We start from the raw sequence: 18,661 nt of genomic DNA on the forward strand, positions 1-18,661 counted from the left end.
CTCCTAAATGAGGTGATTTAAATACATATTAACAGGACCTGGTATACATCAATGCGGAAAAAGTTTTTGTTATGTTTCTGTAAATATAGCCTTCAATGTTCATAGCTTAATTCACAATGATGTATACGACATCATACTCTCATTACATCAGAATGTAGCTTTGGTGTCGGATTTACATTGATAACACATTGCTAATGGCGGATTTTCAAAAGTTACACGAATAAATGATCTCTTTTAGTTCCTAAACTCATTGTAACTTCAGTACGCCAGTACATCTTTAAAAAATTACAATATACTTTGATAACAAAAATACACTCAGGTCATTGTGTTTTTTTAAGACTGCACTTTAAATAGATTTTTAAAAACACACGTTTTTCATTCTAATAATAGAATAATAACCATAGCCTACTGTTTCAATAATCTTCCCTCGTATTGTGGTACTCGATTGTTCGGTCAATTTGGTATTTTAAAATCCTCGTGTAATGCGAGTATTTTTAAATCAATGGTGCTCGTTGATTTCTACCATTCACCTCCCCTGCACTGGTGCTATTTAGAAAACTAATGAGAGCAAAGCCTGACGACCCCGTGCTGGGGGTGCCTAACATTTAGAGCGTGGTTGAGTGTTCTGTAATTGGCTTCAACTCGAAATTCTAAGGGAGGTGAGAGAGAGGAAAAAAAAGTACCAAAAAAAAGGCCTTACTATACGGCCACGTTTCTGGTCTTGTTACAAATTTGTCATTCCTTTCGCAGTGAAACCAGGCTTTGGAGTGGCAAATTGAGGTGAGGAAGTTTGACGCAGTTGGTGGTCCTTGGGCAGCGCCGTGGGTTTGGGAATGTTGACCTCTTTCGCATTTCGGTGTTTCAGTCGAGGGCTTTGTTGTAAATCCACTGTATAGCAGGAGCATTGGCAAGAATTGTACCTTTGATATGTTCGTAGGTATATCACGTGCTTTGTTGTACGAGAGTGGTCTGATTAATATTTTAATACATTATCTAAAAAAAATACTTATGGTATTGAAAATAGCCGATTCAATTTGGCAACAACCTTTTTGGTGTTGATGTTGCAGTTTGTCTTACTTCTTGGCATCTGGGGTGATTTGTGAATTGTCACCCATGACATCTAGCACTTTTACATCTGTTAGTGGTTTTCATTTCAGTTGTATTGTGCTACAATTATGTGTCAAGGTTTAAATAAAAGTACGACATGTTTTAAAGTATCAAAACAGTATGAATGTGAGTAGGTCCATCTGGAAGTGCTCCAATAAACTGAGCAATTGGTCGATTGGAATGGACAGGGCTGAAAAACGATTACATGGAAACTGTTATAGCGTGTCTTTCTTTTGCGAAGTCAAGAAAACTAGTAAATAGAGATTCTTGAATATCACATTCTTGATTCTTATTGATATCTTGCTACTGTATAAGTTTGCCTATTAATAAAGTGAGAACGCTCACTGTGTATATGTAATTTTTAAGTAGCCCAAGATTTATTGCTCCTGGAAAGCAGTTCACTTTGCTCTGACATCACACACTGGATACTGTCCTTCTATGAATTTTTCACATTTCACAAAAAGCACTGCCTTCGAATTGTAATGTAGTCCAAGAGTTTGAAACCCCCCCCCCCACATTTTATTATTGTGCTTGTGTCTTTTGGACAGAAGTAGTCAGCCAGTGAATTTCACGTGGTGTTTGGTTTGATTTTGAGGATATTCTGTTAAATTAAAGTGAGCAAAATCAAGAGATATTTTGAGTATGTGGACCAAACTCTTTGTGATGCTAATGCAGTGGTAAATCCGTAGAAGTAGCGCATTTTTTCCCGTTACATTTTTGAACACACATTTATCAGCAGGAAAGCACTATGCATAAAATAGGCCTGAGATATACATGATGCAAAGTTTTCCATGCCCTAACCCAGTTTAGTCTAGTTTTGATGATCAGTGAGTGGTTGAAGTCATTGTCATTTTCCAGAAACTGCCCATCATATTGGGGGTCTCTGATTATTCCCACATTAATTACTCCAGTGTTGCAGATTTTCTGCCGGTGTCCTCCCATCAGAATGATTGGCTTACGTGTGTTGCAGCCATTACATGAAGCAACCCAGAGACCCCTGTCTGGCAGATGGCCAAACCAACTCAGGTCTACACCACAGCCAGCTTGTCAAGCACCCCTATAAAAGTCTGTTCGTTCTGCTTACAAAGTTAATCCGTGGACGTTTGCAGGTGCAACTTCTTTCTTTCTCTCTCTCTCTGGAGGAAGGGGTGAACCAATACCGCTTGTGTATATGGGTTAATGGCGCGCACCGTGACATGTGGTTGATGCAGCAAATGTGACATTCAATTTGTGTGGTTTTTTTGAAACATGGTTAGTGTTGACGAAGAAAAGAAAAAAACATCTTAAAGCTATAATTTTTGTTTTTCAAATGGCTCTGTTATTTTGTTACCGCTGACTCAAGTCAATTAGCTGAGGTCTTGAAAATGTGCCTCAGGTTCCTGGGCAGGTTTTGAGCACCATGAAGATGCTTTCGAGAACCCAGGAGCTCCCTTGAGCGGCCAATCAAACGCCTTTTGACAGCTTTTGCCCGTGAAATAAATAGACCGTAAGAAATATATATCTCACATTGGATGTGGCTCACCTTTTTGCAAGTTCCCATATTTACACCAATGTTGTTGGGGAGCAATTCGAAACGTTGAGGTTGGGTTGGGTCTTTTTCATGGTGGAATGAAAGTCGTTTACAGACTTAATCTGTGCCTACCCTTTGGTTCATTCTATTTAAACGTTCATTGTGTTTCCCCGACAATGCTAGAAATGTAAGCATGGCACTCTGCACGATTACCTTGTCAACAGAAATGCTTACATTAGCACAAACAATGCCTTCTTTTGAACATGTAAAAAAAACATTTGCACTGCATTATAGATGCAACGGTGAGGTTCACAATGCATCTAAATGTAAGGTTTTTTTGCGTTTCAAAATAATAGTTAATTGTGTTTATTCGTCTGGGATAGTCGTTAAATTTCTATAATCTTAATTGCTTGACATGCATATGTTGCTGTTGGGTATATAAATAAAAATTTCAAAGCTCTCTGATTATTCTTGAAGAAAGTAGGAAAATCTGGCAATCCACATCTCGCAGACTTTGGTGAGAAAAACCCTCTCGACTGTATTAGTTTTCTCAGTTAGCTCAAGTGTTCGTTAATCCTCAGGCATATGCTCAATGTTCAAATTAAATTTCTAAGTAGCACATAACTTTCAAATGCAATGTCCAGTACTTGTGATAATCGGCCTAATGGCAGAGTTGTCACTCGGAGAAAAAAATAATTGCTTGGGAGGATTATCTTGCATGACAGATGGTTTTGATTTTCCAACGATTGTTTCTTTTTTTATTCTCTCATGGAAATTGAGATAGCCACATGAGATTTTTTTTCAGAGCTATAAAAACAATGTTTTACAACACTGTTATCGTAATACTTAAATTGTATGGAATTTGATGGCTGGGATATTATGTAGTATAATGTGTATCATTTCAGGAAAGTTTGTTGGTAAGAATGTATACAACTGGTTTAAACCTACGTTTCACAAGAGAGTTACCCGTGTCTTAAATTAAAAAGTAAATCTGATTCTTGCTCAAATGAGCATTGACGTGCATGCTGCTCCCATTTGCAGCCCTGAACGAGTGGTGGACATTCCACGTTCATATGGCGGTAGCACATCTATCCATCGGACAACCACAAAGTGGTACTACTAATTTTATCAAACCCAGAGAGATGATGGGCTGACTCGTCACAGGATTTGAGTTGACCAAGATTTGAACTCGCACATGATGAGTTGAGGTCATCTAATGTTGTGTCTACCCGTGTTAGTCCTCTGTTGTCATTTCATGAACGTAATACCTCATTTTTCTGCATGGAAATGTAGATCTAATTGGGAACATCGTTATTTAAAAATAAATTCCTTTGTTATTGCACCAGGACAATATTTTGTGACTTATAGCTCTTATTAAGATGTAATACGGGTACTCATCCCCGGGAGGGTTTCTGCAACTCAGCAGTACTGGATCATTTTTACATCCGTCTCCTTATATAGTTTTCATACCATCTAAATAAGCCACTCATTTTTACATTTATTTTTTAGAACTCCTCCTGAACCACTCCACCAATTTCAAATAAATGAGGCGTCATTTCAAAGCTTATGACATAATCTATGCGAATGAAATTTAAATATGAAGGAAAAAAATTACCCTTGCCTCAATAATTTTGCTTATTCTGCCCATCCTTTTGACTGCTTATGCGCTCTTTCATTTACAAAAGTGATGCATAATGAATGCCCCCTTTCACGATCATATAATGGCTAGGTGTGTCCTGTTAGAGAGGGGAATGTGTGGTGGTTGAAAGAGCCATTGAATCTCAGTTTGCATCCCACGAGTAATGAATAACCCACAGTGCTCAGCACTTCCGAATTTTGTTACTATTGGCCTTGCCTTGCCAATCCTAATAGAGCATGTTTTAACATGTGTAATTTCTATGCACAGTATTTAGCTCTCTGACATTCTTGGGGCGATGCAGTGGCGAGTGGTTAACTCCGTCGCCTGGTATGCTGGTCGTGGGTTTAATCCCGACCCTGACGCCTGCTGTATATTTGGAGTTTGCATGTCTCTCTCATCCTGTGGTCGCGTGGATTTTTATCCGGGTCCGCCGGTTTTTCCCGTCCACATTTAGAATCAATATGTGTTCAGAGTATTTGGCTGCTGTACCTTTCCACGTGACAAATCACTTCGTTGGGCTATCACGTGTGGCCAGGTCGCTTCTGAAAAAGAGCTACATCGCTCAGTGGGCCTCACCTGGTAGAATAAATAATAAGAAAAAAAATAGTAAATAGTTGTGTGTTTCGTACGGAAGATCCAAACAGTATTACATTGGATTTTCTGGAATGGTGGCGTGATTGAAGCACACAATTAACGAGGGATGGGGGGGGGCAACACGATTTGGAAACACTTTGAAATGGAAGACTATATCAAGGAATTTGTCATCTTCAAAAGGTCTCAAGGGTCAGTGACCATGTATTGAAGTACAAGCTTAGCGAAATTGGAAAGTGGCAATCGTAAAGCTAATTCATGAGCAAAGGCGATGTGCAATGGGGCTCTCTCTGAAAGTTTCTTCACAAGATCACAGCCAGTTTGCTTTAATTTTTTTCACAAATTACGAGATTAGGGTTATAAACTTTGGTTTGAGGATGCAATTTCCATGGATCTGTCTTAGTTGCACTTTCAAAATACCCTTTTGCATGTTTTATGTTCAAACTATTATATTTTAATAAATGATAAAGTAACAACTGCAGCTGTTATCCATTTTATATTATAATTGCATATTTACACACTTATCAGAGAGAAGATTATTTTTAAAATTATTCAACGTCGTGTTGTGCGTGTGCACGTTACGTTGATTGCCAGTGTTATAAATCCCATGTAATTCCTTGGCACACAGCATATGGGACATTCCAAATTTCCCTCAAGTATCACCTCGACAAAATATATGTCCATAAGAAGAGTCTTCAGAGAACACCTCGCAGGTGCAATACAATGTACAGGTTGATATATTATATCACTTTATTGGGCACAACACTGCAAAACACTTTTACTTTTATTGATTATAAATGGGCCAATTATATAACACCGATAACGTAATATTCATGCTTATTTAATATAATATACAATTATAATACATTTCTGTATATTATACGTTCATCAATGTATATAATACCATAAAAATGTATGTAGATTTTCCTCCCATTGCAACCTCCTTGCGTTGTGTCGGTCACGGCGGTTGTTTGACCATACTTCGCCGTGTTGGTCAGCACAGCTTAGTGAAGGCGGGGGGGGGGGGTGCAAAGTCTTGCCTAAAACAAAAGTACCTTACTCATTGGGAACACTGCGCACGACGCGTCAACGCGCGTCCAAAAACTTCACCAAGCATAACTCTGCCATCCCTTTTTTTCTTTTGCGATGTGCCCCAGGTGGAGGTAGAAGTGGAGACGATGGACAAGGCCGGAAACTTCATCGGCTGGCTTCAGGTGGAAGGAGTCAACTTGTCAGTGGCGCTGGTTGAGCACGCACTCTCTCGGGTGCACTTCACAGCCGAGCGCAGCTCCTATTTCAAAAATCTCACGGTCGCCGAGGAGGCTGCTAAGAAGGCAAAGGAGAAGGTAAATGCGCCCTCTCCACTTTTTTTTGTTGGATTTACTTAGCGTCCTTCAGACCGGATGAATGCTGAGACAAGAAGGACAAATATTCTTAGGTTTTTTCGGTAAAGTCACGTAGGTAAAACATTAAAATTAATAAAAGTAAAATAAAATAAAAATCACGACGTTTCGGAGGCAACACAAGCTTCCGTCTTCAGGTGGAACCGTCACAGCCACGACAGCTGTATCAAGTAAATGAGAGATTGCAGGAGCTACCACTCCGTTTATATAATGATTGGAGAAGGGGGGGGGGAGTAAGAGCCAAATACAGCACACTTTTTATTAATATGGTAAGGTGAGGCTTAAGAGGGTGAGCCTTTGTAAGACGGAAGCTTGTGTTGCCTCCGAAAGGTCGTGATTTTTATTTTATTTTACTTTTATTAATTTTAATGTTTTACCTACGTGACTTTACTGAAAAAACCTAAGAATATGAATCCTTGCAGTCACGAAAGCTTCAAATCTAAAAGGACAAAATTGTTGTCCCCTTGACAGTTTCCGAGACTTTTTTTTTTAGATGCAGGCGATAAATGCCACCTTGTTGGCAGCTCACCAAGACATCTCGACGTAATGGTAGATTAAACAACACTCGTGGCTGTTAGCCCCATGGTATTTAAATATAATCTACGCGTTAGTTTTTTTAGCTGCATTTGGATAACCATTAGAGGAGTTGGTAAGGGGGTGGAAAAAAAAGCGCATGGGCAAAAAAATACATCTGTTTGAGTTCTGAATTCACCAAACTGTAAATCAGGCAAACTGAAAATTGGGTTCATTTGCATTTTTGTTTTCATTTAACTTTTGCCAGTCATTTGTTTTGGCTCATTAAAAGTTGCACCTTGTTGAGTCCATTTGGGCTAATAGCCACACGCGTGCTCAACTCTTCTCAGAAAATGGATCGCTTTAAGCATGTTGCCAGTTTGGTGTTGAGCACGTACTTAAAAAAAAATGAAATCAGTTGATATCTAAATATAAAACATTTCTGGGTGGCTGTATGCACATTTAGGTCCATGTGGTATTCTGCGTGGAGGGGCCTGCGGATAGTAAATGGAAAAAGTGTTGATCATTTAACATAACAGGACATAGAACCTTGCATTTAACCACTGCTGTTCTCATATCACATACTGTGGGACCTGTATTCCACTCAAAATGACATGAAACAATATGATGTTATGTAATTTTTCGTTTTGAGATGTATAAAATACCTATCTGGCCACATGATTAAGTTGGCATCAAGAGAAAAAAAACAAGACCAAGAACGGAGCTTGGTAACAGGGGCGATATCTTGGGGAGGGTGAAACGATGCTGTGACGAGAGACATTCAGCATACGTTTTCTATTCTAAGATGACTCTTATATAACAGATGCCACACTGGAATACAATTATAAAAGCAGGCGCAACAGCTAGACGTTCGTGAGAGGATTTTTAAATGTAGCTGTTTTTAGTATATGGCTGTCCTAGCTTTAAATAAAGCATGTGTAAGTAAAAAAAACGACCGCTTTCGATGGCAAGAGCAGTAAATTTGTTTGCAGGAGGCACATGCATTACAGCGTCGGTTATTTAATGCTACTGTTAAGAGGTTGCTCTTGCACTGACATATATACAACAGCACTAGAAAAAAAAGACGAGATGGAATTTGATGCCAATTTTAGGTTGAGGAAGCACATTACCGACATTACAATTCACCATTTTTTTTCGAGTTGCCAGAAACTTTACTGCACATATACAGACAGGATTGTTATAGACATGGGCATTTTCACATCTTTCTGTGCTCATGATACAGTAGTACAAAATATAACTCACAATATAGCTTGATGTGAACCATCAGCTGAGAATTTGTTTTTTATATTATATACAGTGCAATTGCATGCAATTTTTTCTCAGTCATTTAACATGTCTGAATATGTTCAGTATGTTATACTGTACCAAGCATAATTGTGCCATGTTATGTATAAACATGTGTTTTGTTTTATCCTGTTTAAGCAAATCCATTTACATAGGTTGCAAAATATATATTGATGGATTTACTTTTGAACATTTTTGTTTTATATTTTTGCTGTTCTGCTTTGTACAGTTAATGTCTCTTGCAGGGGATGCTATATTTTGGGCATTCCAAACCCAGATTTTAATTTGGGGGGGGAGGGAGGTGGGGGGGAAGATTTGACACGTGCGTTATTTTGAAAGAAAATGTTTTGTACTTTGAGGAAAACGTGTATAAACATGTTCATGCAACTTTTACCGTTTTCACCACTCTAAAATCCCATGTTGATAGGAATATTTCTACCTTAGGTTGCTTCTGCTTATAGACCTCACCATGATGTGTACCGTACCTTCTGAGAAATTGGTAACTATTATCCCTGGGTGGGTGATGTGGCCTCGTAGGCAGCGTGCTCCCCTCTTGCAGTAGAGGTCCGCGGTTGGAACCCATTTGCTGCCCGCCCCGATTGTTACAGCAGGTGTATTAACCATAATAGTACACGCTTGTCTGCTTTACAGTGGACGTTAAAGGCGCCATTCGCAAGAGTAAGCCGTCGTATGCTGACATCAGGGCCCAAATTTTTTTCCTATTTTAAAATTACCTGCAAATTGCTCTGTTTGGATCATGCCTAAAAATCATTGCCTGGTACTGACAGCCTAATGCCCAGGGTCACTATTGCAAATGAGACTATCCTGGTCTCTTTGGGTTCTCTCACCTGGTTATATAAAATCAACTTGAACTCATGAGTTAGACTGATTGGGAGCCTGGTGTCAGCTTCCTTATACATTTGATGAGTAGCTGCTACAATTTAGAGCATATTTTGCACGAAGACTTAAAATATCCCATTTGAATTGGAAAATGTTTTGAGCTTCTGAGCGTTCCTTATTATGAGACAGAAGTACAATTTAATTGGGAAAGAAATTTACCCTGGACTACTAATTTAGTGGCATTCTGTTGAAGTTTTTCATTTCGCTTTTTTCGTACAATTATGGCAAAAAAAAAATAATTAGCTCTTGGAATTGTGTGTGAAGCTAATTTGGCACATCTCGCCTTCACAATTACCGTACACATAATGCCACCTGCCTTAGACGCAAGATGTTTCCCGTCTTGTACTTGGCAGCTGCAGATGAGACCGCGGTGTAACAAACCCATGTATAGCAAATGTGTAGGGGAACCCGCACCTGCTGTGGCAACCACGGGGCTATCGTGTGTGGGCCGTTGTATGGATCGGGCTTGTTGGAAAGAGAGGTGTCTCATTTCGTTTTGCATCCTCGGTGGAAAACGCACCTCGGTATTTGTAGCACATGCCGCCAAATCGCCAGCTTACGCGATGGGGACACTTCAAAAGCGGCTGGCGAGTTTTTTTTTTTATCCTCTAGGCGTTTGCATGCATTGAGATAATGAGTCACCGGAAGCTTTCATATTGATTCATTGTGGGTAAGAAAACGGGAGGGGATGTATGAAAAAAATATCTATAGTTAAAGTATACAACATTCACGCAAGCTATTCTACAGCCACTTTATATAATTTCATGTTATTCTGTGCTGGACACTAATGTAATATTGTTGTCGTGAGCCACACATCTTCTTTAATATACGTGAGCGAAATTGCTAGCATAATTGGAGAATTCATGCACAGGGGTAAGTCTGGTAAATGTAAACATGGAAATCAATTCTTTGTTTTTTTCGGTAAAGTCACGTATAAAGATAAAATAATAAATTAAATAATAGCATACTACGACGTTTCGATTGCAACACAAGCAATCATCATCAGGTATAAAAGAAATAGCAACAAAAATCTAACCAGAAAACTATAGACAGACATATAAGCAGACAGATATCACACAGATACACAGAGAGAGAACACGTATCGGCCCAAAGAGAGAGATCGTCTCTATAACAAGGCCTTAAATAGAGAGGGGGCGGGGGCGGAGAGAGGGAGGGGGCAGAGAAAAAATTAGCATGTCAATAAGTAGAACGGGGGAGATCCACAATAAAATTAAATAACCTTGCAAATTATCGAAATGTAATGTAATGCAACACAGAGAGTCGGTCAACACACAATTAACGCATTGCCTGGTTGATTACGTATTTCAAAGATTGCTAAGTTAGAATTTAAGTGTGAAAATTCCAAAGAGAGGACACAGGCAGAGAGAGAAAACAAAAAACCCAGAGAGAGAGAAAAGATAAGCTTAAAACTTCCCCGTAGAAGTGGTTCAATCTTAATTTGGAGCTTTCCTGCAGTCACGATGTGTGACGAGGGGGGGGTTTGAGAAATGTGACGTCACATCAAAATGCGCAACTTTAAATAAATATAGACAACACGTTCTACTTAATTAAATAGACTTTTTAATAAATGTTTTCTCCTACAACATCAGAGTGCAGCGCCACATTAAATACGCACTACAATGACAATAGTTGAAAACGATTTGAAGCATGTTTAATTTTTTTTTGGGGGGGGCAGAGCTTTGTGACGTCATATTTGAGGGGGGGGTCTGACTTTTTGTGACGCCGTGTGACAAAAGGGGGGGGGGGGGGTCAAAAATAGTCCAAAATCACGTGACGTCATTTATGGACGGTCCCATGCATTATCATCTGTATGCACGTACGTGTAAATCCCAGACATCACACCACACTGACAATCAAATGGTTTTAGTGTCATACTATGTTATTATAAAAAAAGTTTTGCTGGCTGGCATGCAGGCAGGCATCCCACAGCGTTTAGCCGGGAGCCTCCCCCCCCCCCCCCCCCCCACCACTATATAAAACATAATAAAATATGTTTTATATATATAAAATAAAATATGTTTTATTTTTATTATTTTAATACTTCCCTTCTACGTGACTTTACCGAAAGAACCAAGAAGATGAATCTGCACGTAGTAAAAAAAAAAACATACATATTTTGAAATTGTTCAAATGTGTTGTCGAAATACTCGCCGTGAGCCCTTGTTAGTGTGATCCACTGACAATCTTTTCACTGAACAGATCTGGGCCGACTATACGGAACAGCCAGAGGAAGGGACAACCGTGCCGCTCGTAGAAGAGACGGAGCGTAAAACCGTCTACAAGCAAGTGGTCATCACAGAGATCAACGATGACTTGCACTTCTTTGCCCAGGATGTGGAAACTGGTAAGCACGCGTGGTCTCCCTTCACACACATTCAGTGCGTCCGCCACTCCACGGGGGAGCCTCCTTGAGACAAATAAGCTTGGATATTTTTCAGAATCAGAATATTTATTTATATTGGAGGAATCAGATGAGCCATGAACCTCTTTTTTAGAGATGCATCAACTGAAAAACGCAGAACTTTGTGGCAATTCAACTCTAAATAATTAAGTAACTTATGAAGTCCATTTTTAACTATTTAATTGAAAGTGTTCAGCACATATGTATATATAAAATTCACTTTCATGGGTATTTTAACGTATGACATTTCATTTAGTTAATGTTATTATAACAAGTTCCATTTATTGTACATATATATAAAATTTCATCTATTTTATAAATATGTATTGAGATAAATGTGGAAGGAAAAACGTATTGAAGTAATTCTGGGTTTAATCAGAAAATGTTCATTTTTAATTAATAAAACATTCATTTAAGAAAAAAATATTTTAATAGCAACCATTTAAAATGTATTTTACAAAGGTACCATGACATTGAAAATATAACGTTTGACATTGACAATAGGATTGCTTAATTGTCACTTTATCATGTTTATTTTTTAATGAATTAAACCGTTTGCACGCAAGTATTTGTTAACGTTATTTTGTGGCGATGTGTGTCGTTGATATTATTTTATGGTATGTTATCTCAAAAAAATTCACTGCGAGGGGGTGAAATCTGATTTGCTGCTAAACTGACAACTCAGCCTAATAATTGTGCTCATAAATAACAATCAACTTTGTGATGATGAGCAATTATGTATCTTGATTAACTTTGGGAATACCTTGACCTGTAACTGAACATCATTACGACTAAAATCTGATATAAATATAAATGTGTAGCTATGTTTTTCAGTTTTGTTATTTTAGCATCTTTAGTAGGATGATGCATTGAATACCAGATGTGAGTTTCCACACGGTGCAAAATGTGGCTTCAAAGAGTACTAGGAATATCACGTGAATTGAAACTGAAGTACTGTAGACATTAGCCGATGGGTTTCCAGGTGAACCGACAGTCGACTCACAATGCGGCACCGAGATTTTTGACGAGGGTATCTTGAACAGCAAGCCAACTCTATGGGAACCTCATTTGCCAGTGAAAATATGATAATTGGTTTTTTACCCTTCTATCTGGCAACAAAACTGACACCTTTTTACAAGGAGTCATGTTTGCATAGACCGCAATACCTGCAGTCATAATACAAACAAAAGACATAACATGCACATTATCAGAGTTATGTCTTTTGTTTGTATTATGACTGCAGGTATTGCGGTCTATGCAAACATGGCTCCTTGTAAAAAGGTGTCAGGTTTGTTGCCAGATAGAAGGGTAAAAAAACAATTATCATATTTTTACTGGCAAATGAGGTTCCCATAGTGTAGATGCTTGCCCCGAGCTCTCATACTCTGATGGTGCATTGTCTTTGAGTTGTGCGCCTTTTGGCGTCATCTGGTCCAACCCATGTGAGACTAGGCTCTAAGGAAAGCTGTCTCGGGTGTGGACCAATCAACTTCAAGGCCAGTGCACATTATCAGAGTTATGTCTTTTGTTTGTATTATGACTGCAGGTATTGCGGTCTATGCAAACATGACTCCTTGTAAAAAGGTGTCAGGTTTGTTGCCAGATAGAAGGGTAAAAAAACAATTATCATATTTTTACTGGCAAATGAGGTTCCCATAGTGTAGATGCTTGCCCCGAGTTCTCATACTCTGATGGTGCATTGTCTTTGAGTTGTGCGCCTTTTGGCGTTATCTGGTCCAACCCATGCGAGACTAGGCTCTAAGGAAAGCTGTCTCGGGTGTGGACCAATCAACTTCAAGGCCAGTGCACATTATCAGAGTTATGTCTTTTGTTTGTATTATGACTGCAGGTATTGCGGTCTATGCAAACATGACTCCTTGTAAAAAGGTGTCAGGTTTGTTGCGAGATAGAAGGGTAAAAAAACAATTATCATATTTTTACTGGCAAATGAGGTTCCCATAGTGTAGATGCTTGCCCCGAGTTCTCATACTCTGATGGTGCATTGTCTTTGAGTTGTGCGCCTTTTGGCGTCATCTGGTCCAACCCATGTGAGACTAGGCTCTAAGGAAAGCTGTCTCGGGTGTGGACCAATCAACTTCAAGGACAGTGCACATTATCAGAGTTATGTCTTTTGTATGTATTATGACTGCAGGTATTGCGGTCTATGCAAACATGACTCCTTGTAAAAAGGTGTCAGTTTTGTTGCCAGATAGAAGGGTAAAAAACCAATTAGCAAGCTCACCATTAACCATTTGGGGCCGCACCTCCAAATAGCACAGTTGACTACGTGCAGTGTGAAAGAAGTTCTACATGCATACGTACAGAACAGGCTGCTTATTTCTATCGCAAAATACATGAATCTAATTATTGTAACGCTTTACCATTTTCTGTTTTAAACACAATTTTCTTGGCGAAGCTGGAAAAAATTTGGCTTTACAGGAGCACTATGTAGCCTGAATCCTTAAATAGCTTTCACCTGTCGAATTTTGTTTTGCATTACATGAATATCTTTGATGCATCTTCTTAATTAGATGTGTTTGGCACGTAAAACAAGGGAAATACATGTGGAATTAATTGTGATTTGTTCATCTTGGAGCAAAAGTATATTATTATTGTCCTGTCATACAGATACAGTGAACTATGGATCATTCGGGGTAATTGGGGGGAGGTAGGGGGAGCAGGGGAGTGGCATGCATAAAACAAAAACACAGATAATACAATCACATGTAAATTACCACACAAAAAAACATTGCTTACCTCCGTAGAAAGTGTAGTGAAGATCTAAAACATTTTTTTAAGGTAATCGGTTTACTGGCGATCATGTTTATGGTCACTTGCGCACAGTTGCCAACCCTTGAAGAATAAGGGCCAGCTCGTAATTAAACCTGCTTTCAAAGAGACGTATATTCTCATGCAAGCTTGGTTAATGCACGACCTGGATTATACACCCTTGGATAATCAAAAGTTAACTGTGTTTAAATTAAGAAAATAGAAACCTTTCCTAGATGTGATCGTTAATTCAAAGCTTTATTTTGATTCCAATTAACTCTCATGTGGCACATGTCACACACACGGGCTTCAACATTCTGTACCAAAATATAATTTTCGCATAGTAAAATCTCCCCTTTTTCTCTGCCCACTATTTTCTGGGTTGGGCCAATGTGCAATTCCTCCCATTATTCACAAATTAGCACTCGTTGCAGACAGACGCTAAATTAATCCTATTCAGTGTCTGTGGATAATTGCACAGCAGCAGGAAACTACGAATTTTCATTTGCAGTGGATGTCTTGATTTTCTTCAGCATTGGATGCAAAACTGTAGATATACATTCACTCACCTTCAGGAACTGTATTCACGCTCGGCCACTGCATACCACATTTTGTTGATTTGTACTACTTTGTGGTTGAAATATACGTGTAGGTTACACGTTAATGGCCGTATGTGATTCTGGTCATTGACAACTGTAATAAAATGTATTTTATTGAGCCATTAATCAGAAAGCTAAATTGCCACATTATCATCCATTTACATTGGTATATTTTCCAATTTGCTTTTTATTACACTTATTAGCAGATGACAATTGCCAAAAGGAGCTGTGAATTAGTTGATTATTCACAAAGTCTCAGTTTGTTTTCCTTTTTCAGAGTCAGCTAAGTGCCCACTCTGCAGCATGTGTACACATACATGAATTTGCGGTGGCGTTTTGATGCCTTTACGTTGTCGCAAATGATACCACACAATGGATATACAATCTAGTGGTGCACTTGAAAGCGGATTTTAATTTAAGTGTACTTACCATTGATATAACTGTGCTTCCGTTAGACTTTAGAATTTTCTTACCTAGCAGCTTGATAAGAGAATATTATTTTCATGGAATATCTCCATTTCACGGAAAGAGAAAAAAATAATCGCGTCATATTTAATAATTGGAGCCAAGAAAATATCCGCAGCTCATATATTTTTAATAAACTGAGATAGGTTGCATATTTTTAAAGTATTTATTACAATGAACGCTGTCATCGAAACACTGCTGAGTATACGTAATGATTATGGTGCCATATATTCGTGCAAATGAATGGTAGCTTGATCGGTTATAATAAAAAAAGGGGAACTCGGATGTCATCCAAAATTTATATTCTAGTGACGAAGCCATACAGATGAGTCTTACACAAGTAACGTTCTTAGAATATGAATTGTAATATTGTGTAGCAGTATGTTGATGTTAAAATCAGTCACTGAAATATCTTAAGCCACCAATGTATTTGTATTATTTCATTTTATACCTACGTGACTTTACCGAAAGAACCAAATGGTATTTGTAAATGGTAAAACATTTACACAAATCATATCTTTGTAATTGGGACAATATTTCTGGGTGGTGGCAGGTTAATGACAAGACATTTGACATGAAATTACTACGTGGCCTTTCACAAGAACATATACGGATCATTTTACTGGCTACGTAAAAAACCCACGTTTAAAGTGTACCATTGCCGATGCTAAGAAAGGCTGCGGAAAGCTTAAATCTGCGATGTGATCTGCCTGCATCCGACGTGCCAGGCGCACAGTTGGAGAAGCTGATGGAGAGCATGCGGTCCGAGCTTGCAGCCAACCCGCCCCTGGAAGGGTCCTTTACACCTCACCGTGGAGACTACTGCATTTCTAACTTTTCCGACGGAGAATGGTAAACTGATCACCTTTCCCTCATGTACACAATCTGCGCCAGAAAGACTGAAAGCAAGTCACGCGGCATTAAACATTAATGTGGGAGCATCTGCCCTCATTTGGCCCCTATAAAGCAAACCAAACTGTTGGCTTGTCTTGGAAAAAAAAAGCATTTACAATAGGGCGGTGAAGTATTTGAAATTATGTGCACGTACTTATCCCTTGAGTTCACGTGCCTGTATTAACCCTTACTGGTATATACATATACGATCTTCCCAATTTCATTATCTTTTTTTTTCAAGTATTTTCATTATCCTAAAACGATTTGACTCTCCAGGCCTTCAATATACGAAGTTTGTTTTTGCTGCGGTTGCTGTTTACAAACCACTAATGCAGTCATATGTTACTAGTTCAATTCTCATTTGAGTTGAGAAATGCTACCATTTATGTTTACATTCCACTTACAATGTATTAAAATTCAAGCGGTGGGGAAAGCAGTTGTAAACACATTTCAGATGTTTCCTCCCTAATGCAATTACAGTATTGATACGCCTAGAAGCATTTGAGCCTGCACATCCGGTGCTATTTAAACATAACATATGAGTATAATGGCTAAATGTGTCACTTTCCAGTTTGATTCAATGTCACGGTGCAGAAAGGCGAAACAACACACATTCCTTTGAACAAGTCTGCCATTGGCAATGTTAGCTTTTTTGCTGTCTGCAATATATGGGAAGGTTTACCGTTTTCGGCTGCCAGGTTCTTGCCTATATATCTGTCCAATTATGTGTGTGTCTCCCAGCATGGCAAATCAGATCGGCTGTGTGTTTGTTTTGACAGGTATCGGGCACGCATTGAGAAAGTGGAGGGCTTGTCCAAGGTGTCCGTTTTCTACATTGACTACGGCAATGTAAGTCCAAAGCTGTCATGGCCACATCAATCTCAAAGTACCAGCGGCGCGCACGCACGCACATGCACACGATGTTTGTCAGATTGAAAAGCAGTGCACATAAGCATTGGTATCTTTTCAGCAAATGTTACTTTTTTTTAAAGGAAAGATGTAACCTAATGCGGTTAAATTAAATAATTCATATTTTTGCTTTTGCAGCTTCATTTTTCAACGATGTTTCAATTCACGATTCTTGACAACATGTCTGCCATCTGCAACTGTACTTTTTTGCATTCATCTTTCAAATATACATGTTTAGTTCTCATGTTTAAAAGTAATCTACACAATGTAAAGCAGGGCTGCAGCTTTATTTATATGTATTACATAATGCCGAAGCATTAATGTATTTATTTCCCCATTTGCTCAAGCACATTTTGGGGGCTAGATGACGCTGAGAAATGTTGGGCACAATCGTAGGCAAAGAGAAAGCGTTACAAGCTGCGGTTATTGTTAAACAAGCCGGTCATCGTTCACCATTGCAGAGGGAGACGGTGGCCAACGCGAAACTCGCAGCCCTTCCGACGGGCTACAGCGTACATTCCTTCCCAGCACAGGCCAAAGAGTACGCCTTCGCCCTGATCCAGGTTGCGGACGACGTGAGTTCTCAAGCACTCATGGCCACAAAACACACCACTTTTGTTCTTGTGAAGTGCGTATTTGTACGGTTTTTGTTGTTGCTGAATATTAAAATATTTCCATTCCATCCATGAAAATGGAAATGTGTAAGTACATGAGTGAATCAATATTTATGCTTTCAGATATTTATATTTTCAGTTTTTTCTGCAATAGAAATGTACAATTGTTATGTTTCATTTATTTTTCTAGGAGCTTTCCTACATGGATGATTTAAAAGAAAGAGTGACTTGTCTCTATTCTGAGAGTAACTTTTAAAGAAACCATATTCTCGAAAGGACACTGTACGATTTAAGCAACAACAAAAAATGCAATGGGTATATGGATGCAAACGTCTTGTCATTGCACGTTTTTATACATTGTGCACATTCGATTTGTACCGGTGCTTGAGCAGTTAAGATTTATCGTGGTCGTGAATGACGGGAAAAAGTTTGGCGACGCATTCCGATTCTCCCGTGTAGGCAATTAGGGTGTACATTGTACCGTTCCCAAGCCTAACAAGCTCTCGTGCTTTAATGCAGCTGTGGCAACAGGTGATTGAATACATGATCAAATGGGTAGGCTCTACTGCATGTTTTATTTACAGCGCACAAAGGTTTCCTCGCCGTTTCCGACTGTGTTACAAATGAAGTGTCTGCTGCAAAAAAGAGGGTTTTAATGTTAAACGCTGAAAACAATTCTTGCCGAATATTAGTCGGGGCTCTGGGAGAACGGGTACTTTTTTATGCGAGATGCCTCTAAATGTGCTTTTCAGCTGGAAGAATGAAAGATTAAAGGTTGCTGTTATATTCCAGACTTGCTATTTATCTGCATACTCATTGCGTAATAATTATACGAAAGAGATGGTTCGTATATAATTCACAAGGCTAGCCGTTGGACACTGAAAGAGAGTTCAAGCAGAGTGTAGATAAGAAGACATAATATGCTCAAAGTCGTTATTTTAGGCGGTTGAAAATTGTCCTGCCCAAAGGACTTCTACAAATACACAATGTCTGTTCAGAGCTGTGTTTGAGCAGAAACTCA

At 38.9% G+C, this 18,661-nt stretch overlaps 1 protein-coding gene across 1 annotated transcript in view; it reads left to right on the plus strand.

Annotated features, from left to right (window-relative positions):
- SND1 (staphylococcal nuclease and tudor domain containing 1) overlaps positions 1 to 18,661 on the plus strand; it is a 217,751-nt gene that overhangs the window by 186,126 nt on the left and 12,964 nt on the right. Inside the window, exons 17-21 of the mRNA XM_061564429.1 lie at positions 6,005 to 6,193; positions 11,189 to 11,333; positions 15,952 to 16,075; positions 16,897 to 16,966; positions 17,488 to 17,601. Coding sequence (XP_061420413.1) covers positions 6,005 to 6,193; positions 11,189 to 11,333; positions 15,952 to 16,075; positions 16,897 to 16,966; positions 17,488 to 17,601 — 642 coding nt within the window. The remainder of the gene's footprint in view (positions 1 to 6,004; positions 6,194 to 11,188; positions 11,334 to 15,951; positions 16,076 to 16,896; positions 16,967 to 17,487; positions 17,602 to 18,661) is intronic.

The sequence above is a fragment of the Lethenteron reissneri genome, chromosome 33 (genome assembly GCF_015708825.2).
Source record: "Lethenteron reissneri isolate LAM-NWPU_2019-01 chromosome 33, ASM1570882v1, whole genome shotgun sequence".
NCBI classification, from domain to species: domain Eukaryota; kingdom Metazoa; phylum Chordata; class Hyperoartia; order Petromyzontiformes; family Petromyzontidae; genus Lethenteron; species Lethenteron reissneri.